The sequence below is a fragment of the Microcaecilia unicolor genome, unplaced genomic scaffold (assembly GCF_901765095.1).
Source record: "Microcaecilia unicolor unplaced genomic scaffold, aMicUni1.1, whole genome shotgun sequence".
NCBI lineage: Eukaryota > Metazoa > Chordata > Amphibia > Gymnophiona > Siphonopidae > Microcaecilia > Microcaecilia unicolor.
In genome coordinates this window covers 24,057-49,067 of record NW_021963117.1, presented here as the reverse complement: position 1 = coordinate 49,067, position 25,011 = coordinate 24,057, and the positions used below count along the sequence as shown (strand labels likewise).

General features: G+C 45.1%; 2 protein-coding genes across 2 annotated transcripts in view; one reads left to right on the top strand and one right to left on the bottom strand.

Annotated features, from left to right (window-relative positions):
- The window catches only part of LOC115458956 (SRA stem-loop-interacting RNA-binding protein, mitochondrial-like), a 33,926-nt gene extending 25,082 nt beyond the window's left edge, over window positions 1-8,844 (bottom strand). The window contains exon 1 of the mRNA XM_030188813.1: window positions 8,701-8,844. Within this exon, the coding sequence (XP_030044673.1) occupies window positions 8,701-8,776 (76 nt within the window). The 5' untranslated portion in view covers window positions 8,777-8,844. The remainder of the gene's footprint in view (window positions 1-8,700) is intronic.
- A 119-nt stretch (window positions 8,845-8,963) lies between these two features.
- Window positions 8,964-25,011, top strand: part of LOC115458955 (nucleic acid dioxygenase ALKBH1-like) — a 32,074-nt gene continuing 16,026 nt past the window's right edge. Inside the window, exons 1-4 of the mRNA XM_030188812.1 lie at window positions 8,964-9,115; window positions 16,268-16,376; window positions 18,510-18,672; window positions 23,350-23,440. Of these exons, the coding sequence (XP_030044672.1) occupies window positions 8,978-9,115; window positions 16,268-16,376; window positions 18,510-18,672; window positions 23,350-23,440 (501 nt within the window). The 5' untranslated portion in view covers window positions 8,964-8,977. The remainder of the gene's footprint in view (window positions 9,116-16,267; window positions 16,377-18,509; window positions 18,673-23,349; window positions 23,441-25,011) is intronic.

The window sequence follows — 25,011 nt, the reverse complement described above, 5'->3', positions numbered from 1 at the left end:
CTTCCACGGTTGGCATCATTGTTGTTATCTGGATCTTGCCGAGTAAGTAGAACCCACGTTTCAGCCATCGTGCCGTGGCAGACCTCACAGCATACCCTGAAGTGCCACAGCACGATGGCTGAAACGTAGGTTCTACTTACTCAGACATGGCAAGACCCAGACAACAACAATCAACACAACTGTCTTATGTATCGAAAACAACGAAGGTTCTACTTACTCAGACATGGCAAGACCCAGACAACAACAATCAACACAACTGTCTTATGTATCGAAAACAACGAAGGTTCTACTTACTCAGACATGGCAAGACCCAGACAACAACAATCAACACAACTGTCTTATGTATCGAAAACAACGAAGGTTCTACTTACTCAGACATGGCAAGACCCAGACAACAACAATCAACACAACTGTCTTATGTATCGAAAACAACGAAGGTTCTACTTACTCAGACACGGCAAGACCCAGACAACAACAATCAACACAACTGTCTTATGTATCGAAAACAACGAAGGTTCTACTTACTCAGACACGGCAAGACCCAGACAACAACAATCAACACAACTGTCTTATGTATCGAAAACAACGAAGGTTCTACTTACTCAGACACGGCAAGACCCAGACAACAACAATCAACACAACTGTCTTATGTATCGAAAACAACGAAGGTTCTACTTACTCAGACACGGCAAGACCCAGACAACAACAATCAACACAACTGTCTTATGTATCGAAAACAACGAAGGTTCTACTTACTCAGACACGGCAAGACCCAGACAACAACAATCAACACAACTGTCTTATGTATCGAAAACAACGAAGGTTCTACTTACTCAGACACGGCAAGACCCAGACAACAACAATCAACACAACTGTCTTATGTATCGAAAACAACGAAGGTTCTACTTACTCAGACATGGCAAGACCCAGACAACAACAATCAACACAACTGTCTTATGTATCGAAAACAACGAAGGTTCTACTTACTCAGACATGGCAAGACCCAGACAACAACAATCAACACAACTGTCTTATGTATCGAAAACAACGAAGGTTCTACTTACTCAGACATGGCAAGACCCAGACAACAACAATCAACACAACTGTCTTATGTATAGAAAACAATGATTTGTATAGCACACATTAGATGGATGCAGCGCAGTGGAGAATCCATACTCCCTAACAGGGGTAGGCAAAATGCAGCCCACTTGAGATTCTTAGCAAAGAATGTTATACTTAACCAGCTATCACACACGATTTAAAGCGTTGCAGAGCTATTTGGTGGATATGAAGCCACAATTTTCAGAAGAGAGTCACAGATTGTGACGAGTATAAATCCTGCTGTCACAGGTTAAAACATCCCATGTAGCCTGCACACATGGATTTATGATCATGCAGCCCACTGTTGAAAAACTTGGACACCCCTGCCCTACAGCTTACAGGTCTAGTCAAGCCAAACAGGACAAACAAACAAAAGCAATTAAGAGATTAAGACGGAGATGCTCAAAGGTTACAGTGCTTGCAACATTTCATTTAGACTGGTTTAAATTAGTTCTTACCTGCTAATTTGCTGTCCTTTAGTTCCTCCGGACCAGCCCAGAAAATGACTGATGGGTTGTGTACGCCTTCCAGCTGGTGGAGACCGAGAACTCCGACTCTTGTGAGAGCCAATAAGAGCCCTGGCTAGCTAGAGATAGATTCAATATTATCTTTACAAAGCAAGATAGAAAACCCAGAAAGAGTAAAGTCTGTGAAACCGGGTGAACCTAAACAGCCACTCAAATGATGCATAGAGACACTCATGGCTAATAGTCAACCTTGAATAACGTGTCTCTGGAGAGTTGTTTTTGTTATGTTTTTTTAAACAGTAGATAAATCACAAATGCCCGAAGCAGCTCTACAGGAAACAAAGAATCTGAAACGACGAACCAAAAATTAATACAACAGGATACCACATCAGCGGGAGGGGTCTGGGCCGTTCTGGAGGGACTAATGGAAAGCAAATTATCAGGTAAGAACTAATTTCTCCTTCCTTAGCGTCCCTCCAAACCAGCCCAGAAAATGACTGATAAGAACATAAGAGTAGCCATACTGGGTCAGACCAATGATCCATCTAACCCAGTATCCTGTTTTCCAAACAGTGGCCAAGCCAGGTCACAAGTACCTGGCAGAAACGCAAATCATGGCAACACTCCATACTACAAATCCCAGGGCAAGCAGTTGCTTCCCATGTCTGTCTCAATAGCAGACTATGGACTTTTCCTCCAAGAATTTATTCAAACATTTTTTAGACCCAGATACGCTACCGCTGTTACCACATCCTCCAGCAAAGAGTTCCAGAGCTTAACTGTTCATTGATTGAAAAAATATTTCTCCTATTTAGTATTTCTGTGTAACTTCCTCGAATGTCCCCTAGTCTTTGTACTTTTGGAACGAGTAAAAAAAAAAAAAAAAATCAATTTACTTCTACTTGTTCTACACCACTCAGGATTTTGTAGACCTCAATCATATCTCCAATCATCCGTCTCTTTTCCAAGCTGAAGAGCCTTAACCTCTTTAGCCTTGCCTCATAAGAGGAGTTCCATCCCTTTTATTATTTTGGTTGTTCTTTGAACCTTTTCTAATTCCACTACAGAGTCATTGCATGCCAAGAGATCTAAAATTAAAAAAAAGTTTCCACCATCACGTTCTCCAATTTTGTTCAAATTTTATCTGTTGCGCGAGTCAGGTGTTAAATGAAGTTTCCCAAAATTTGAGGTCTCTAACTGCAATAGTTGCAGATCTAGACCCCCTTTTCTGAAAGGTTGTCAGTCCATGAGCGCGCGACATTTACCAAAATGCCATTTTTGGGGTCTAATAAAATCCAAACACATTTATAAGAATGGCTAAAAAATTCAAATCCTGTACAGTTTTTGATACTAATTTCGATGAAATACATTTTAACATTATGGATGCAAAATCCAGCCAACAAGTTGACTCAAAGTGTGCATCAAAATTGGTCGCGACTCATCGGAATATATTTGGACCAATATTCAGACCACAACAACTTCCATGCAAAGATACGGACTTGAAATTTTGAACAAGCATTATGCTTGTGCTGGACATAATACTGCCAGATTTGCAACTAACCAGCATCTATAACCGCCCTGCATGATCTCTTCAAAGTTGGCACTGTCAGCGCTGTTTTAACAACCTTGAATAGTTTTGTATCATCTGCAAATTTGATCACCTCACTTGTCGTTCCGATTTCCATTTCGTTTATAAATATGTTAAATAGCACCAGTCTCAGTACAGATCCCTGCTCATGGAAAGTAACAGAGCAGTCCATTCAAGGGAGGGACTCTAATAACCCCACCATAAGCACAGTCACACCGAACACCACCTCCTGACAACACTGGACATCAATCCTGTAACGTTTAGAAAAAATGCAAAAAAAAAAAAAAAAAAAGACCACGTCGCCACCTTACAGATCTCCGAAGGAGGCACTAAGAAGCACTCAGCCCACGATGCTGCCTGTCCCCTGAGTAGAAGTGTGTTCACTCCTTCTGGAACAGATTTACCCGAAAGAAGATAAGCAGAAGCAATTGTCTCCTCAAGCTACCTAGAAATGGTAGGTTTAGACGCCACCAGACCTCTGTGGGCGCCTCCAAGAAGCAGAAAAAAAAAGATGATCCGATCATCTAAATTCCTCCATAACCTGCAAAAACTGTTTGATAACTCGCCTGACATCCATCCAGTTTATATAAATGTCGCTGTTGTTCTGAACCGGATAAAGAACCTAGCACTGGTTTAAATGAAGTCGCCTAGTGGTTAGAGCACCGGTCTTGACATCCAGAGGTGCCTGTTTTAAATCCCACTGATGCTCCTTGTGATCTTGGGCAAGTCACTTAACCCTCCGTTGCCTCAGGTACAAACTTAGATTGTGAGCCCTCCAGGGACAGAGAAATACCCAGTGTACCTGAATGTACCCGAGTGTAACTCATCTTGAGCTACTACTGAAAAACTTGGATACTTGGAATGCCCTCCCGCGGGAGGTGGTGGAGATAACAGTAACAGATTTCAACAAAGCATGGTATAAACATAAAGGAATCCTGTTCAGAAGAAATGGATCCTCAGAACCTTAGCAGAAATTGGGTGGCAGCACCAGTGGTTAGGAGGCGGGGCTAGTGCTGGCCAGACTTCTACAGTCTGTGCCCTGAAAATGGCAGATACAAATCAAGGTCAGGTATACATATAAAGTAGCACATATGAGTTTATCTTGTTGAGCAGACTGGTTGGACCATACAGGTCTTTTTCTGCCATCACTTACTATGTTACATGTGAGCAAAATCTAAATAAATAAAATTGCAACAAGACCGAAGAAAGGAAGGACGGGACATAAGATGACCCGCTCTTTCAATAACTCTAGGAAAGAAGACCTGCAGGAAAATGCTTGCATTTCAGCGGCCATGGCTACCAAAAATACCGTCTTGCGCATCAAATCTTTAAGGGAACAAGCCGACAAAGGCTCAAAAGGAGGCCTAGTAAGGACCAAAAGAACCAAAATTGAGATCCCAAGAAGGAAACACGGATCGAGGAGGACGGATCAGACTCACTCCCCGCAGAAAACGAACAACATCTTGGTGACTAGCTAAGGACTTCCCTTTGATGCGGCCAAGAAAACAAGACAGAGCTGCAATCTGCACTTTAAGAGAAGCAAGCGTCAAGCCTTTGTCAAAACCATGCTGCAAAACAAAATCTAAGATCTGAGCCACTTAAGCTCAAAACAGAGAAACGGTCCAATCGGCACACCAAGACTCAAACACAAACCAAGTTTCAATATAATTCAGAGAAGAGGAACAACGCTGTGAACAAAGAATCGCAACAATTACATTCGCCAAGTAACTTCTCTTTGTCAACCATGCCCTTTCAAGAGCCAATGGTAACATAAACTACTAAAACCAAGACTAGAAATGCCAAAATATAAGTGAGGCTAATCACAATTAGTTGTGTCAATATTTTTCTTGTTTCTTTTTTATATACTTTGTTATTGGTTCGATTTCAGAGTGCCCTCAGTCAAAAAACCACTATTAAAGGCAGTATGTTTTCAATGCCTAGTGGTCTAGCATTTCTTTCATCAGGTCACTCTTATTTTATGTGCTATAGCCTCTAACCCAGTGCTCAAAATTAATTCATAACATGAACTTATCTCTTAACGTTCTCTACTAGATAAGCTATATTACTTAACATGCTGCTTCACTCTTGTCCACCACTGTGTTTTACAAAACTTGGCTTCCTCTGGAAATGCCCAACTCCGCGGGTTTCACCAGAACTTTCATCAGGGACTTGGGCTAAAGCCAGACCAGTGCTTGCCGTTAAGTCGTCTACTTTCTCTGATTAAGTGCAGCATCCATGCACACTCTTTAGGCTGTTTAAAAGGATGGATGAGATCAGTATACCAAGGCCTGCAGGGCCAATCCAGAGCTACCAAGATTACCAGACCCTTGTGTGCCTTGATCCTCTAAATGAGGCATCCTAGAAGGGGCCACAGAGGAAAAACGTCCTGATGGCCAAGGCTGGAGAGCATCTATGCCCTCCGCCTTGTGATCCTTTGACTGAAAAACCACAGCACTTTGGCAATGAGATTTGTCACCATAAGATCTACGACTAGAATTCCCCAGCAACTGCGAACGGCTCTTGAAATGCTGATGCACCGAGTACCCATTCCCCGGGGTCCAGAGTGTGGCAACAGAGAAAGTCTACTTGAACATCTGTCGGTCCCGCCACATGAGACGCCGACAGCCCCTAAAGATGGTGTTTTGCCCAACTCATGAGAAAAGCAGATTTCTGTTCCAACGGATGACTCCTGGTCCCTCCTTGCTATTGCCGTCACACTGTCAAAGAGGGTGCACATGGTTTGCTTTCGAGAAGATGATGAAATGCTTCTAATGCCAACCAAATTGCTCTGGCTTCCAATAGACTGATCGAGGAGTGCACTTCTTCCCGGTTCCAAAGGCCTTGCACAAGGTGCCCTTGACAGTGAGCTCCCCAGCCCCCGAGACTGGCATTGGTTGTCACTATTATCCACTGAGGCAGATCCAGAGGAACCACCTTGTCAGACTGGCTGTCCAGAGCCACCAACGGAGGCTCCCGCGTTCCAGAGCTCAGAGTAGCAAGTTGACAGTCAGAGAATCCACCTGTGGAGACCAAGGGGGCAAAGGGGACTTCTGCAGAGGTCTCATGTGTGTTCTGGCCCAAGGAACTACTTCTATTGTCGCCGCCATGGATCCCAGCACGTGTAATTAAACTCTAGTTGCCAGAGAATGTGGTAAAAGCGGTTAGCTTAGCAGAGTTTAAAAAAGGTTTGGGCGGCTTCCTAAAGGAAAAGTCCATAGACCGTTATTGAATGGACTTGGGAAAAATCCACTATTTCTGGGATAAGCAGTATAAAATGTTTTGTACTTTTTTGGGATCTTGCCAGGTATATTGTGAACTGGATTGGCCACTGTTGGAAACGGGATGCTGGGCTTGATGGACCTTTGGTCTTTCTCAGTATGGCAATACTTATGTACGTAAGATAGTCCCTCATACACTGCACAGCTTTCAGCAGGAGTGCACATACCTGATCCTGAAATTAGAAAAAGCCTGTTCTATGGAAGAAACACTCGTCCTTGTAGCATATCAAAGGAGATTCCAAGATAGGTGGGAGTCTGAGCTGGTAACCAAGCGACTCTTGAAAGGGTTCACTACCCAATCAAGGGGCTGTAGGAACTGGACCACCCAAGTCCACACTCTCTTGATACGACTTTGTCCTGATCAACCAATCATCCAGGTAAGGATATACTAGAATGCTCTCTTTCCTGAGAGCCACTGCCACCACAACCATGACCTTCTTGAAAGTACAAGGAGCCACAGCAAGGCTAAAAGGCAGAGCTCAAAACTGATAATGCTAGCCCAAAATTGCAAACCGAAGGAAATGCTGGTGGTGCGGATGAATGGCAATGTATAGATAGGCCTCCATTAAAGTCTAGTGCTGTCAAAACTTCCCTGACCAAACGGCTACTATGACTGAGCAAAGAGTTTCCGTATGAAAACATCTTCCTCAAGGAAGGGCATATCAGGATCTGTGTCCAAAGCATTATCTTCCTCCAGATTCCAGGGAAGAACTAAGCCTCCCTGACTCATCAGAAGGAAGTGCTGAAGAGGGAGTCAATTTGCGTAAAAGAAAGACCCGATACATCTGCAACACAAATTCAGGAGGGAATGCCCCTGCAGGAACTCCCCCCTGGGCAGCCATGGCCAGCAAAGAAAACTCTGAAACTGCATCGGAACAGAAGCAGGCCGCTCCAATGAGACAGGCTACTGCAGCCACCGTGAGACCTCTTCTCTGACACACAGTTCAGCGCTGGAGCTTTTCCGCCATAATGCGAGCCTGGCTTTATTTTATTTAATCATACAGGAAACCCCCGTGAAGGGAAGAAAAGACAGCTGCTAATCTCCCGGTCCTACCGCAGGAAAGGCTGCACAAGATCAGCTTTGTCGGAAACAAAGCTGCTTTCCTTGTTTGCACTTTGTTTTTGTTTGTTTTTTTAAACAAGAAAGCAATGTGGCTGTCTCTCCCAGCCCTTAGAACACCCTTTCCACGAAGAAGCCGAGGTTAGTGCAATGCAGCTGTAGCAATGAGGCTGTTGTCTGCACTAACAACGAGGAGGAGGAGGATGCACTGGGCGGGGCTGGGCGCCGCCATTTTGCGGCGGCATCAACACAAGGAAGAGAAGGGAGGCAGGCTGCGTCCCTCCTCCAACTAAGGTAGGGGGGCCGAGAGGGGGTTGTCCTTTACGCTGGACCACCAGGGATTGGTCGGACAACGCTGGGGGGGGGGCCGGACCTCCATCCCCCCCCCCACCCGTTGCTCGCTGGATGGGAGGGGGTTTGGCCGGCGGCCACTAGACTGCCAGGAACCATTTTCTGGGGGTTTGGGGGGAGGTTGGAGACCCACCCGATCTCCAGCCCTCCCTGAACCTGGGGGGTGGGATCGTCGGGGGGGACCAGAGGTTTGCTTTTGGGGGGGGGGGGGAACGGGGGCCTGCCAGCATGCAACTGCATGCTGGACAGGGCTTACCATTCCTTCCCAATGATCTGCAAACCCTAACGCCAGCTCGGAGCTGGCGTAGGGTTTGCCGCAGCCAGCGACCCAAATTTTGGCGCGCTGGCCGCTGATCATTGGTGATGAATGCACTGAGCCCTGTTTAGCATGCATCAGCATGCTACTTGCGCAAAGAGCCCTCGAGCGCGTTGTTTCACGCGCTCGAGGGCTCTAATCATGGGGCGACAGCAAACGCTGGTGCTAGTATGGCGCCTCTAGTGCCGGAATTGCTTTTAACATAGTAACATAGTAGATGACGGCAGAAAAAGACCTGCACGGTCCATCCAGTCTGCCCAACAAACCTTTTTAGCGCGTGCTAAAAATTTTAGAGACATCCATGGCAGAAAGGACCCTTATCCTGCAATTTGATCTATCGACTACGTTTGATGTTGTAGATCCTAATTTATTACTAAACATTTTGAACACTGGAATTTCAGGAAAGGTTCTGCTCCCTGTAACACTCCTCTGGAGAGGACCAAGTCCTGCACGACTCTGCATTGTCACCCGAGACCCGAGTGGGCCAAGGCCGCACCAGGACGTCTATTCCCCCCTCCCCTCCCCCCACAGTGACTCACTTGCTGACAAAGTCCACGGCACCCGCGCCACAAACAACTCGAACAACCTCCGGGCCTGCGCCGCCATCGACCCCATCCAGCACCGGCTTTCCTTCAAAGGGCAAGGTTACACCGCGCGCGACTGCCACTGGGCAGGCGCAGAGGTGAAAGGAGGAGGAGCCTGAGCTGCGCAAGCGCTTTCCAAGCGGAAGGACACGAACAGAAAGAACGTCAGCAGCGGGAGGCGGAGCTCGGGGGTGGCGGCGCATGCGCCGGGCGTTCGGAGCGGAGTAGGAAGATGGCGGCGCCCGTGCTGAGTCCGGTGGAAGATGCTTTTCGTCGTCTTTTTAAGCTGTATAGGCGGAAGCAGCCTCTGGCCGAGCTCTCGGGGGTGCTGGATTTTAACCGTCTGGAAGTAAACGGCAGCATAGCTAAGGTAAGTGACCTCAATCCTGTTGGAAATTGCTCCCAGGTAACCTGAGAACTTACACACTCAAAAAGAAAGAACTTCCATGCGAGCTCCTAAGTATTTACTACACAGATAGTTGGGGAGGGAGGGTTGACGGGATTTGCTAAATGGTTTGCATTTAATGTCATTAGTTATAACAGTTAAAGCTTTATGTAGTGGTTGGGAGGCTCTGCCACAGACCGTATAAGTCTGCCCAGCATTCTCCCTGCCTCCCAACCACCAGCCCCGGCACAAACCGTATGTCTGTCCAGCACTATCCCCGCCTCCCAACCCCGGCACAGACCGTATAAGTCTGCCCAGCACTATCCCCGCCTCCCATCACCGGCTCTGGCACAGACCGTATAAGTCTGCCCAGCACTATCCCCGCCTCCCAGACTTATACAGTCTGTGCCAGAGCCGTTGGTGGGAGGTGGGACTGGTGGTTGGGAGGCGGGGATAGTGCTGGACAGACAAACCGTATGTCTGTCCAGCACTATCTCCGCCTCCCAACCACAGACCAACAGTCTGTGCCAGAGCCGGTGGTGGGAGGTGGGACTGGTGGTTGGGAGACGGGGATAGTGCTGGACAGACATACGGTTTGTCTGTTCAGCACTATCCCCGCCTCCCAACCACCAGTCCCACCTCCCACCACCGGCTCTGGCACAGACTGTATAAGTCTGCCCAGCACTATCCCCGCCTCCCAACCACCAGCCCCGGCACAGACCGTATAAGTCTGCCCAGCACTATTTAGACACTTGGATACACAGTTCTTGGGATCTAAACTTAGAATATTTCCAAATCTTTCCAAAGAAACACAGAAAAGGCATAAGGCCTTTTAGGCCTTTCGACCAAGGATTTTGGCCTTGGGCGCCAATTTTGTACTTAAGTTTCCACGTTTATGTTTTGTATTATTTCAAGGTAAACAGTTTCAGTTTTTTGATCCTAACATAGTAGATGACGGCAGAAAAGGACCTGCACGATCCATCCAGTCTGCCCAACAAGATGAACTCATGTGTATACCTTACCTTGATTTGTACCTGTCTTTTCCAGGGCACAGACCGTATAAGTCTGCCCAGCACTATCCCCGCCCCCCAACCACCTGCCCTGCCTCCCACCACCGGATCTGGCACAGACCGTATAAGTCTGCCCAGCACTATCCCCACCTCCCAACCACCAGCCCCGCTTCCCACCACCAGTTCTGGTACAGACCGTATAAGTCTGCCCAGCATAGGGTTACCATATTTTGTCCTCTGAAAAAGAGGACACATGCCCCGCCCCTGCCTCGCCCACACCACGCCCCCTGCCCCACCCCCTGTCCCATCCACACCACGCCCCCCTGCCCCGCCCACACATATCCTTTTCGGATCCTCTCCCCACCCTTTCTCGCTCTCACCCTGCCCCCTGTCACATATTCCCCTCCCCTGCCCCCCCATCACCTCCCCTCCCCCTTACTACTACCCCTTGTCACATATTCCCCTACATTCAACCAGTGGGCCATACATTGACCACCAGAAATGTATCACTCAGCCCCCTTGTGCACTTCACCTCAGATCATCAAAGCCAAGTTGTGGGTCCTCTGTGCCTGCTATCACTTCACTCTTCAGCACACTTTTCTGTATCTGTGCTGAATAGTAAATTAGCTGTGTTACCAAGGCTTTCTGCAGGGTTAGTTTGTGCGTGAAACCCCTTTCCGCATTATGTACCCAAGTTGTGCTAACCCTGTGTAAAGCCTGAGCACACCTTATTGATTTGGCCCCTTAAATTGTAAGCCCTGGAAGGACAGGAAAATACCTCCCTGTATCTGATTGTAAGTCACTCACAAGTTCCAAAGGAGTGAACTAAATTTAAAACCTCGTCCTTTCCACAAAGCTGAATGACACACCTGCTACTTAACTGAAAACACTGACTACAGGGAATTATTATTGCTGGAAGTGTGTTAGACAGCCTTATAGAGCTCAAGCTTAAACAAAATGTAATGGCTGATTTCTGAGACATTTTTTCCTGTTTCAACTTCTCTGCTAGAGTTTTTTAAAATAAATAATTGGCTCCCATTTCGTTTCTATTTGCTATATGGTTATTAAACTTCAAGCAAGTAGTTTTAGTTTTGTTCCCGTGGAACATGGTGTTGGTGGGAATGTTATCAGAGCAAACAGTAAGCTTAATTAATTTTCTCATGAAATTAGTTCTATTTCACAGTATAGAAGTGCTATAGGCTCTGTATGCTGCTTTTCTTCATCAGAGCTCTACAGCCCAGACGATGTAGTCCTCTTTCTCTGTGAAAATAAATTTCATGAGCCTTAGTTTTTTTTTTTGTCTGCACACATGCAGCCTGTCTGCTGCAAGTTTGTCATGTACTGCTTGTGAGTTTCTGATTCAGAAACAATAGGACCTGAAACAAACTCAGAAACTGGAAAGTCAATCCCAAAGTTTCCCTGCACAGTGTTTTTCACTTTATCTCCACCTAGAATGAAAAATAACTCATCTCTTTAATCATTGATGAATCACAGGAATCCAGATTGCAAAAAGATTTAGCAGTTTACTTAGAGTTTGTGAATTTAGGAGTCATATATGATTCTTCTTAACTTATCTGCTGATCAGCAGCAGGCTGCACTGAGCAGACAGGCTAATGACAAACGCTGCCTCCCCCCAGTCCCAGGAGGAGTTAAACAACTGAGCTGGCTGCAGCTGGTCTTCAGTTCAGTACGGCTTCGGGCTTCTAATCTGCTATTTATTTGGCAGCCAACGTTCAACAACAGCCGGCTTCGGGCTTCACTTTGACTTTCTTTGCAGCCACAAACACAGGCTTAGGAGTGACTCGAGGCACGTCAGAAATACAAATACCGTCCCCTCACCTCCCCACTGAACTGTCATCTCTGTTTCTCTCTCTCCCCGGAATTCCCCAGTGCAGCATGTCTCCTCCACCTTCCCAGAACTGCCCTGCTACGACCCAATCCTACCTTTAAGCAAGCAAGCTCATGTCTGAGATCGCCAGCCAGCAGCAGCCCTACTAATTTCCTACTCCAGCACCGTCCGATCGTCCCCCACAAGCCAGAAACAGGAAGTTAAAAGTTAGAGGAACGTGAACGAACGTCAGAGCAGGGGGGGAGTGGAGGAAGTTGGAGAAGCAAAGCTGTGTTGGTGAGTCACAGTCGCTAGCAACCTGAAAAGCAAGTTGAGAAGTGTTTGCGTGTCTGCTTCTTCCGGTTTGTATTCTCACACAGTGATAGATGGAAGGGGAGGGGAGACGCACAGCGCTGCTCGCCTGCACATTTGTCCATAAATCCGGACAAACGTGCGTGCAGGCAAAACCCGCCGGACGCCCCGGACATGCCCTCAAAAAGAGGACATGTCCGGGGAAATCCGGACGAATGGTAACCCTAGCCCAGCACTATCCCATCCTCCCAACCACCAGTCCCGCCTCCCACCACCGGATCTGGCACAGACCTTATAAGTCTGCCCACCACTATCTTTGCCTCCCAACCACCAACCCCTCTTCCCCCCACCGGCTCCGCCACCCAATTTCGGCTAAGCTTCTGAGGATCCATTCCTTCTGAACAGGATTCCTTTATGTTTATCCCACGCATGTTTGAATTCCGTTATCGTTTTCCTTTCCACCTCCAGTGGGAGTGCATTCCAAGCATCCACCACTCTCTCTGTGAAAAAATACTTCCTAAGCAACTAGAGGAATTTCTTGTGGCTAAAGAAGAGATAAATATCACTGTATAAGTCCCATTTGCACACTGTAGTGATAGTCTGGGGAGAGCCTTAAGGGTCGCAATAATCTTGGTTATATTTTGTTTTTATTTTTCGTTTTTCCCTTTATCTTTTTCCTATTTTTGGATCCTATTTACCTTTTATTGTGGACGAATGTTTACTTCTTTTTCTTATTGTAGTCAATTAATTTGATACATATCATTTCATGTTAATTAATTACCAATTTCTGTGTATCTCATTTTTTGGGGGGATGTATTTATAAAATCAATAAATAATAAATAAAGTATATGGGGGGCAAACTTAAAGATTTCAATATGTATACTTTGGAAGGAGGCAAGTTTATTTCGATTGAAAGGAAGCTCTGGAACAAGGGGGCAGAGGATGAAGATGAAAGAGACAGACCCAGAAGTAACCTGAGGAAATAATTCTTCATGGAAAGGGTGGTGAATTTGTGGAATGGCTTCCCGATGGAAGTGGTGGAGATGAAAACAATATCTGAATTCAAGAGAGCTTGGTACAAGTACATAGGATCTGTAAGGAAGTGATTGGGAAAGTAGATGGCATGGATTGGCAGACTGGATAAGCCAATGATGGCGAACCTATGGCACGTGTGCCAGAGAGGGCATGCAGAGCCCTCTCCCTTGGCACGCGCACTGTCGCCATCGCTGGTCCGCTCACTCTCCATCCCTTTGGCCTCCCTCCAACCCAACAAGCATCAGGCCACCCGCCCGTCCTCCCTCCCAGCACCAGGAACCCCCCTCCTCCTAAAATTTAAAAAGCATACTGTCCTCGGAGTCATGGGTTAAGGCGGCGTGCGTCGGCAGCGAAGCACTTGTTCTTCGCTCGGCGCGCCTTCGGCCTTTCCTGTCAAGCTCTGGTCCCGCCTATGGAGGCCTGCTGTTGGGTGCTGGGTGGGAGGGAGGCCTGATGGTGGGTGCTGGGTGGGAGGGAGGCCTGATTCTCCCTTAGCACTCTGCTTACTCTTCTTTTTGTTGGTAGTTGTGATATTGAGCAGAGTTAGCTGCGTTGTTTGGCAGTAATTATCCTAGAAATAAGCAGTGGATTTTCCTAAGTCCATTTTAATAATGGCTTATGGACTTTTCTTTAAGGAAGATATCCAAACCTTTTTTAAACCCCTCTAAGCTAACAGCTTTTACTACGTTCTCTGGCAAAGAATTCCAGAGTTTAATTACATGTTGAGTGAAGAAATATTTTCTCTGATTCGTTTTAAACTTACTACTTTGTAGCTTCATCGCATGCTGCCTAGTCCTAGTATTTTTGGAAAGAGTAAACAAGTGATTCACGTGTACCCGTTCCACTGCACTCATTATTTTGTATACCTCTGTCATATCTCCCCTCTGCCGTCTTTTCTCCAAGCTGACGAGCCCTAGCCATTTCAGCCTTTCCTCATAGGAAAGTCGCCCCGTCCCCTTTATCATTTTCGTCGCCATTCTCTGTATGTTTTCTAATTCCACTATATCTTTTTTGAGATGCGATGACCAGAATTGAACACAATGTTCGAGGTGCGGTCGCACCATGGAGCGATACAAAGTCATTATAACATCCTCATTTTTGTTTTCCATTCCGTTCCTAACAATACCTAACATTCTATTTGCTTTCTTTGCCGCCACAGCACACTGAGCAGAGGGTTTCAAAGAATTAGTGCCTGGAAGAGGAGTTCATGAAATATTATTAACCAGGTGGCCTTCTTGGGCTCCTGCCAGGTACTTGTATCCCGGATTGGCCGTTACTGGGCTTTTGGTCTGATCCAGTATGTATGTTTTTATGTTGCTAGTGATTTGCAGTGGGTAATCTTATTGGGAGTGATCACATTGAGAAGAGAAGATGTAGTGGAGCCTCAGGAAATAAAGTTAGGGAACATCTATTAATCTGAGGTGGTGCTACAGGGCCCCCTGCGCTTCCTGGCCAGCTGGTGGCGGCCCAGAGAGATAGTGGTGGAGTATGCAGACGAACTCAAGTAACCCAGGCCCAAGATGACTCATGGTGATTCCTAGTGGCCCCACTGAGGTACCTGAACTGCAGCCTCTCTAGTACCTGTGATTATATTGTATAGGTTTAGTTGTAACCCACCTTGGACAGTTTGGATAGGGCATGGATATTAAGTTGAATGAAAGAAATGCATTGCTGCAGGTGTCTACGTAGGCTGTAAGCTCTGTTGGAGAAGGGCCTTTCTGGGCCAGAATTGTAATATTGCTGTAAGTTAGTTTGCGCATCATTTGGAAAAGTGTGCTAAAGATCCAAATTGACGTGAAAAACCAGCACGACCTAACCAACTTTCGGAAATCACTGAAAACCTGCCTCTTCAACAAGGCATACTGCAACAATCCTTCATATCAACTGTAACGCATTACCACTTTATTATTCCGAATATGAGTTCTTTATACCTGTTTGATTTTATTTTGTCATTCATGTTATCTATGTAATACCATTTTCATCTCACACTCTGGAATGGTGATTGCCATGACGGAACAATGTAAGCCACATTAAGCCTGCAAATAGGTGGGAAAATGTGGGATACAAATAGTAGATGACGGCAGAAAAAGACCCGCACGGTCCATCCAGTCTGCCCAACAAGATAAACTCATGTGTATACCTTACCTTGATTTGTACCTGTCTTTTTCAGGGCACAGAACGTATAAGTCTGGCCAGCACTATCCCCTCCTCCCCACCACCAAACCCTCTTCCCCCCACCGGCTCCACCACCCAATTTCGGCTAAGCTTCTGAGGATCCATTCCTTCTGCACAGGATTCCTTTATGTTTATCCCACGCATGTTTGAATTCCGTTACCGTTTTCTTCTCCACCACCTCCCGCGGGAGGGCATTCCAAGCATCCACTACTCTCTCTGTGAAAAAATACTTCCTGACATTTTTCTTGAGTCTGCCCCCCTTCAATCTCATTTCATGTCCTCTCATTCTACCGCCTTCCCATCTCCGGAAAAGATTTGTTTGCGGATTAATACCTTTCAAATATTTGAACGTCTGTATCATATCAGCCCTGTTCCTCCTTTCCTCCAGGGTATACATGTTCAGGTCAGCAAGTCTCTCCTCATACGTCTTGGAATGCAAATCCCATACCATTCTCGTAGCTTATAAAAGTGCCTCCTTGTGGCCCAGTCTTCTGGCAAGATACACTGTGATGCTGCCATTATGGCTGAGAGAGAGGCAGTTTGAAAATTCGGAGATGTACATGTAGCCCAGCTTAAGCACTTCAAGCTTCTTGACCTGATTGGTCCTCTGTGGGGTGTCTGCAGTTCTGTAGTTATGAGAGCAGAGGACAGGGCCACCGAACTCCCCAAGGAACTGTCTGAAGCTCAAAACTTTACAGAAATTTTCTGTGTAAGGAAGTGTGAGGATGAACAGCTGAATGTGTGCTAAAATTTTATTCTGTCTCTCTCTCATAACAGGTGCACCCTGCCAAGCTGAACCAGTCTTCTGTTAGTGACCAGGATACCCAAAGGGCTGGTTTGCAGCCCATCAGCAAATGGAAAGCCTATGGCCTGGAGGGCTACCCAGGTAGATCATTCTAGCATGCATGCTTCCTGCAAGACAAAAAGCATCAGATGTTAAAGAGAAACGTACTATGCAAAGAAGTGGATAAAACTGTTCAGCTTGGAGAAAAGGCGGCTGAGGGGCGATATGATATAGAGGTCTATAAAATACTGAGTGGAGTGAAACGGATAGATGTGAATCACTTGTTTACTCATTCCAAAAATACTGGAGGAACTTGTTGCCAGAGAATGTGGTAAAGGCGGTTAGTTCAGCAGGGTTTAAAAAAATAGTTTGGCTAATTTCCTGAAAGAAAAGTCCATAAGCCATTATTGAGATGGACTTGGGGAAATCCACTGCTTATTTCTAGCATAAGCAGCATAATATTTGTTTTACTGTTCTGGGATCTTGTCAGGTACTTGTGACCTGGATTAGCCACTGTTGGAAACAGGATATTGGGCTTCATTGACCTTCGGTCTGTCCCAGTATGGCAAATGCTTATGTTCTTATTTGATTTTCTTATTCATATTCACAAAAAAAAATTTCTCAAAATGGAGACAGTGGGCCCCGATATTCAGCCTGTGACTTGTAAGCCACTCACAGCTACGGGCTGAATTAACCCCAGAAATTAACTGGGCCTGGGCTGATATTCAGACCATGGCAGATAAAATTAGGGTGGTGTTTTTTTGTCTTAATTTTGTGCACTTACTTAGCCGATTAATGGACTGAATATTGCTACAAATTGGCTAAGTAGTGTCCTCACCCAAACTGCACCTTCCAGACTGCCCCTAACCTATCCGATTAGAACTGATATTCAGCTGCACTGCCCGGTTAAGGACCGCTGATTATTGGCAGCCAGCCAGCCCAGCGGTGATTAACTGGGGACAAGCCTCTCCAACCCAATTAAACCTCAGTATATTTAATGTGTTCATCTTAAAATCTTGCAACAGAAAATGCTACTTGGAAATAGCACCCCATGTGACACTATCATGAATCAAATGTAATATGTTACCCGACAAGGAGCAGAGAATGCGGCAAGTAAATACTTAAAGTAAAAAGACCATGGATGTCATCCCCGTGTTACAACAATGTCGCCAGTCCTGCCAAGCAATTCAGTTTGTCTGGTGCTATCATAAGATTCACATGTGGTTTTAGGCTCCACCCAAAACCCTTAAATCAGTGGTTGCCAAACCTGGTCCTGGAGACACCCCAGCCAGTCAGGTTTTCAGGATATCCACAATGAATATTCATGAGACAGATTTGCATGCAGGTCTCTCTCATGGATATTCATTGTGGATATCCTGAAAACCTGACTGGCTGGGGTGTCTCCAGGGCTAAGTTTAGGAACCATTGCCTTAGAGAATCGGATCTCTTTTGTGAAGAACGTTGCTTGTGTGTCTGTAGTAATCTAAAAGTGGTGTGGAAAGCAGAGCAGATTTTGATATGTCCCTTCAAGTCCTCTTATTAAAGACGATGGGTGAGAGTGTCCATTTTGTTCCAGGGTGGAAGAGGGGGAGAGTGGGGGCTGCACAGCACAGTTTGGGGTTTAGCTGAAAATGCTCTGGCATTTTTACCAAAACTGAAACAAGACCAAATACTAAGTTTTAGTGCTGAAGCTGAAATTCAGTTGGTTTGTCATTTGGTGCAAAAACAAAGAGACAGCTCAGTACGGAATAGAAGGAAACGACGCAACAGCAGCAGCGATCCAGGGAAAGAAGAGTGGACAAGAGTTCATCCAAACAAGGTGTTATTGGAAAACAGGACCCGACCTGGCCAAACCTTCATCAGGGGGTCACACAGGTTTCCAAACCGAATTAATAAGGCTTAAAGCAGGTGCTTTGATTCCTGCATGAGCAATTGTTCAGTACAAATGCCAAAAAAAAAAAGACCCAGCTGACGCTGGTCTGGCATTTGTACTGAAGAATTGTTCATGCAGGAGTCGAAGCACCTGCTTTAAGCCTTATTAATTTGGTTTGGAAACCTGTGTGACCCCCTGACGAAGGTTTGTCCAAAACTTGGCCGGGTCCTGTTTTCCAATAAAATCTCTTGTTTGGATTAACTCTTGTCTACTCTTCCCTGAATCACTGCTGCTGTTGTGTCGTTTGTCATTTGATAACAACTGATCAGTCCGTCTCACTGGAATGTCCTCTTTCCTGTCAGGATTTGTTTTTATTTCCAACCCCTTTTTGCCTGGCTGCCAGCATCACTGGGTGAAACAATGCCTCAAGCTGTACCCCCAGAAACCCAATATATGTAACCTGGATATGCACATGACTTCTGAGGAAACCAGCGACTTGTGGGGGAAAAGCCGGGAGCAACTGAGGTGAGTCATCTTTGCTTGAGGATCAGGGAATAATTTCTAGTTTAATTAGATTTACCTGAGTCTTTGGGGGGGGGGGGGGGGGGGAGAGGGACCAACTGGGAAAGTAGGGTGTAGGCTTCATACCTATTCAGGTGTGGCTCATGAATTTGATAGTATAAGCTGCAAATACACAGTGGGAGTCTTAAGACGTACATTATACTTCAGATGCTCAGGGACAGCAATATAACCTGTCTCTGTACAGAAATGCAAGGAGACTTCAATTAACAGGAACATCTGAAGCCAAGAGGTAATCAGGAAGAAATTTATTAGCCTGGTTCAATTCCCAACTCAGCTCTTCCATTCCTTGGGTCAGCCATGGCTGGGATTGTTTCCTGAGGGAGGTGGAGTCTCATATATCATACAACAGTGACATCTAGTGGCTGAGGAAAAAAATAATTGTAGAAATAAGCTTCCTGGCAGGTTTCATCAGCTTTTTTGAGGGACCAAGTCTACAAACTCCTCCACAGGGAGTGAGAGCAAGTCAGATAGACAGCAGAGAAAGGCTGAATTGGCCCATCTAGTCTGCCTAATGAGGTGGTTTTCATCCTCCTTTTTTTAAGGGTTCTCTCTCTCTCTCTCCCTCTCTCTCCCATACTAGCACTATTTTTCTCTCTACCACCTCCTTTTGGAAGGGAGGGAGGGGAGCATCCATTAATCTTTTCCTTAAACAATTATTTCCTGTCATTGCTCCAGAGTGTACCCCTTGGAAAATGTTTGCTTTTTGTGTAGTGATACCTTTCAAGCCTTTTTCTTGTGTGTATCATAAGTATTGCCATACTGGGAAAGACCAAAGGTCCATCAAGCCCTGCATCCTGTTTCCAATAGTGGCCAAAAAGGTACAAAACATTCTATACTGCTTATCCCAGAAATAGAGATTTCCCCCAAGTCCATTCAATAACGGTCTATGGACTTTTCCTTTAGGAAGCCGTCCAAACCTTTTTTAAACTCCACTAAGCTAACCGCTTTACCACAAAAACGAATCAGAGAAATTTTTTCTACACTCAACATGTAATTAAACTCTGGAATTCATTGCAAGAGAATGTGGTAAAGGCGGTTAGCTTAGCAGAGTTTTATAAAGGTTTGGACAGCTTCCTAAAGAAAAAGTCCATAGACCATTATTAAATAGATAGACTTGGGGGAAATCTCTATTTCTGGGATAAGCAGTATAGAATGTTTTGTACTTTTTTGGGATCTTGCCAGGTATTTGTGACCTGGATTGTGGCCACTATTGGAAACAGGATGCTGGGCTTCATGGACCTTTAGTCTGTCCCAGTATGGCAATATTACTTATGTACTTATGCACATTCTCTGGCAGCGAATTCCAGAGTTTAAATTACACGTTGAGTGAAGAAACATTTTCTCCGATTCGTACTGAATTTACTACTTTGTAGCTTCATCGCAAGCCCCCTAGTCCTAGTATTTTTTGAAAGAGTAAACAAGCGATTCATGTCTACATTTTCCACTCCACTCATTATTTTATAGACCTCTATCATATCTCCCCTCAGCCGCCTTTTCTCCAAGGTGAAGAGCCCTAGCTGCATTAGCCTTTCCTCATAGGGAAGTCGTCCCATCCCCTTTATCATTTTCGTCGCTCTTCTCTGTACCTTTCCTAATACCACTAGATCTTTTTTTTTGAGATGCGGTGACCAGAATTGAACACAATATTCGAGGTGCGGTCACACCATGATACAAAGGCATTATAACGTCTTCATTTTTGTTTTCCATTCCTTTCCTAATAATACCTAACATTCTATTTGCTTTCTTAGCCGCAGCAGCACACTGAGCAGAAGGTTTCAACTTATCATCAACGACACCTAGATCCCTTTCTTGGTCGGTGACTCCGAACATGGAACCTTGCATGACGTAACTATAATTCGGGTTTCTCTTTCCCACATGCATCACTTTGCACTTGCTCACATTAAACGTCATCTGCCATTTAGACGCCCAGTCTCGTAAGGTCCTCTTGTAACTTTTTCATAATCCTCACGAATGACTTCGTGTCGTCGGCAAATTTAATTACCTCACTAGTTACTCCCATCTCTAGGTCATTTATAAATACGTTAAAAAGCAGCAGTCCCAGCACAGACCCCTGCGGAACCCCACTAACTACCCTTCTCCCTTGTCTCTTTTCACCTTTAAGGATGTACGTATGTAGTTCCAAGTCTTATCTCGTGTCTTTTGGTGCAAATCCCACACTGTGTTTGTCACTTTCTTTTTGACCACCTCCAACCTTGTATCATTACTGAGATATGGCCACCAAAACTGGTCATAGCATACCAAGTGACGCCCCAGCTATGACTTGTAAAGAAACATTATCATCGCTTCTGTGAGTTATGCCCCTCTCTCTGTCTCCCTCTCTCTCTCTTTGGCCCAGCATTCCTATAGCTTTGGCTACCAGCTGGTCATGCTGTTTTACCAACTTCAGGTCCGTAGGCACTTAACACTCCATGTTTCTGTCCTGGCCTGTGCATATCAACCTTTCAGCTCCTTTGAATTTCTGCCCACAAATTCATCACTATGTGTTTCTTCACCTTTAATTTAAATGGCATTTATAGCCTCCTATTCATATAGATTTGAGGCAGGTTACAATAAAAGCAAACAGTTCTCCAATTCGTACATAAAATTGAACACTACAGGTCTAGAGTATTGCTGTCAGTAACTGCGTTGGTTACCTGTTGAACAAAGAGTGAAATTTTCAAAGTACTAAATAACGATGTATCAGTAGTTACTGTAGTGTATCTAGATTTTCAGAAAGCTTTTGACAAAGTTCCTCATGAGAGACTCCTGAAAACATTAAAAAGTCATGGGATAGGAGGCAATGTCCTTCTGTGGATTAGGAATTGGACAGGGTTAAATGGCCATTTCTCTCAATGGAAGAGAGTGGAATGCCGCAGGGATCTGTACTGGAATCGGTGCTATTTAACATACTTATAAATGATAAGGAAATCGGACAGTGAGGTGATTAAATTTGCAGATGGCACACAACTACTCATGGTTGTTAAAACACATATGGATTGTGAAAAATTGCAGGAAGACCTTGGGAAATTGGAAGACTGGGCATCCAAATGGCAGATTAAATTTAATGTAGACAAATACAAAGTGATGCACATTGGGAAGAATAATCAAAATCATAGTTACCTGATGCTAGGGCACCCAAGAAAAAGATCTAGGTGGTGTAGAAAATACGCTGAAATCTTCTGCTCAGTGAGCGGCGGCGGCCAAAAAAGCAAACAGAATGCTAGGCATTATTAGGAAAGAGATGGTAAATAAGACTGAAAATACTGTAATACCTCTATATTGCTCCATGGTGCGACCTCACCTTGAATATTGCGTTCAGATCTGGTCACCAATACGCAAATAGATATAGCGGAACTAGAAACGTTTCATACAAAAGCAACCGAAATGATAAAGGGAATGGAACTCCTCTCATACGAGGAAAAGCTAAAGAGGTTACGGCTCTTCAGCTTGGAAAAGAGACGAATGAGGGGAGATATGATTGAGGTCTGAGTGGTGTAGAACGAGCAGAAGTAAATCTTTTTTTTTTTTTTTCTACTCTTTTTAAAAAGTACAAAGACTAGAAGTCCAGGGCACACTCAATAAAATTACATGGAAATACTTTTAAAAGAAATAGGAGGAAATATTTTTTCACTCAACAAATAGTTAACTCTGGAACTCTTTGCCAGAGGATGTGGTAACAGTGGTTAGCGTATCTGACTTTAAAAAAGGTTTAGACAAGTTCCTGGAGGAAAAGTCCATAGTCTGCTATTGAGATAGAAGTAGGGAAGTCACTGCTCACCCTGCGATTGGTAGCATGGAATCTTGTTACTCTGGGATTCTCCCAGGTACTTGTGACCTGGATTGGCCACTGTTGAAAGCAGGATACCGGCTAGATGGACCATCGGTCTCACTCAGTATGGGTATTTTTATGTTCTGTTGCAGATCTTCAGAGCATTCACAGACGCATACATTTCCTCCTAATCCTTTCATATCATCGCTGACAAAGATATCGAACAGAAACAGAATGATCACCAGGGCTCCATTCCTCACCTTTCTAATGTCCCTTTACTACTATTTAGCGTTTCTATATCGCTACAATGCGTACACAGCGCTGCAGAAACATAGAAGAAAGTCCCTGCTCAAAGAGCTTACAATCTAATAGACAAAAAATAAAGTAAGCAAATCAAATCATTTAATTTGTACAGGAAGGAGGAGAGGAGGGTAGGTGGAGGCGAGTGGTTACGAGTCAAAAGCAATGTTAAAGAGGTGGGCTTTCAGTCTAGATTTAAAGGTGGCCAAGGATGGGGCAAGACGTAGGGGCTCAGGAAGTTTATTCCAGTCGTAGGGTACAGCGAGACAGAAGGCGCGAAGTCTGGAGTTCGCAGAACCTTTAGTGGTTCGTGATTGGTTAAGAATAGATTTGAAGGAACCTGTATCCTTTTCTGCCAGAGGCATTCCCTAAATTCCTGTCACCTTCCAGCCTCATACACACCCTCTTTATATTTTAGTCTGACCTTCCCTCACTATCTAGCATTTCCTACTATCAGGGGAGAAAGAGCCAACAAAAACCAGCCAGCAAGGAAGGGGGGAGGTCAGAGAATGTATGAAACATATGAATTATAATTTAATTTTTTTTTCCAGGCATAAAGGCTCAAGAAAGCGGGAGTCCAGAAGTTTGCTGGAGAAGTTGCGCTGGGTGACTCTGGGCTATCATTATAACTGGGACACCAAGGTAGGCTCTGTTACTAGCCTTCTGTATCTGCTCCTTGACTTCGGCAGATCGTTTGTTCTTTACAGTGGTGCTTGATACACGATACTTCCTAACGAGGGGACGTTTAAAGCGGTTTACAGTCTAGGTTAGGAAAAGGAGAGGAGCGCCAGTAACCAAAGAAAAGGTGGCGGAGGAAAAAGAGAGTTTAGTATAGCTCTTTCCTTCAACGTGATGGACCTAGTGTGCGGGTGGTAGGGGACCCCAGAGGGGGCTCTGCCCCCTGAACAATAGACTTGGTGGCAGGAAGAGAAAAAGGGAAGATGGTTAAGTGCCTTCACTGACCACCTGAGGACATGGGACCTGCAGTAGGCATTCAGGGAATGGTCGGCCTGTAGGTGGTGACAGGAGAGTTGATGCAGTCAAGATGTTTAGCTTTTCTAGGATTCGGAGCTGAATTTGGAGTATGCATGATGATATACATTAAGGATGGCTCTTGTCTGGGACCAGGGTGTGTGTTTCCAACAGTGGCCAATCCAAGTTGCAAGTACCTGGCAAGATCCCTAGAAATAAGCAGTGGATTTTCCCCATCTTAATGGCTTATGGACTTTTCTTTTAGGAAGCTAGCCAAACCTGTTTTAAACCCCGCTGAGCTAACTGCTTTTACCACATTCTCTGGCAACAAATTCCAGAATCTAATTACACGTTGAGTGAAGAAATATTTTCTCTGATTTTTTTTTTCATTTACTGCTTTATAGCTTCATTGCATGCCCCCTAGACTTAGAATTTTTGGAAAGAATAAACATTTGATTCATATCTACTCATTCCATGTCACTCATTATTTTAGAGACCTCTATCATATCTTCCGTTATTCGGCTTTTCTCCAAGCTGAACTCTAGCCACTTTAGCCTTTTCTTATAGAGAAGTCGACCCATCCCCTTTATCATATTCGGTGCCCTTCTCTGTACCTTTTCTAATGCCACTATATCTTTTTTGAAATGTGATGACCAGAATTGCACACAGTATTCGAGGTGCGGTTGCACCATGGAGTGATACAAAAACATTATAAGTACATAAGTAATGCCATACTGGGAAAAGACCAAGGGTCCATCGAGCCCAGCATCCTGTCCACGACAGCGGCCAATCCAGGCCAAGGGCACCTGGCAAGCTTCCCAAACGTACAAACATTCTATACATGTTATTCCTGGAATTTTGGAGTTTTCCAAGTCCGTTTAGTAGCGGTTTATGGACTTGTCCTTTAGGAAACCGTCCAACCCCTTTTTAAACTCTGCTAAGCTAACCGCCTTCACCACTTTCTCCGGCAACGAATTCCAGAGTTTAATTACACGTTGGGTGAAGAAAACTTTTCTCCGATTTGTTTTAAATTTACTACACTGTAGTTTCATCGCATGCCCCCTAGTCCTAGTATTTTTGGAAAGCGTGAACAGACGCTTCACATCCACCTGTTCCACTCCACTCATTATTTTATATACCTCTATCATGTCTCCCCTCAGCCGTCTCTTCTCCAAGCTGTATAGCCCTAGCCTCCTTAGTCTTTCTTCATAGGGAAGTCGTCCCATCCCCGCTATCATTTT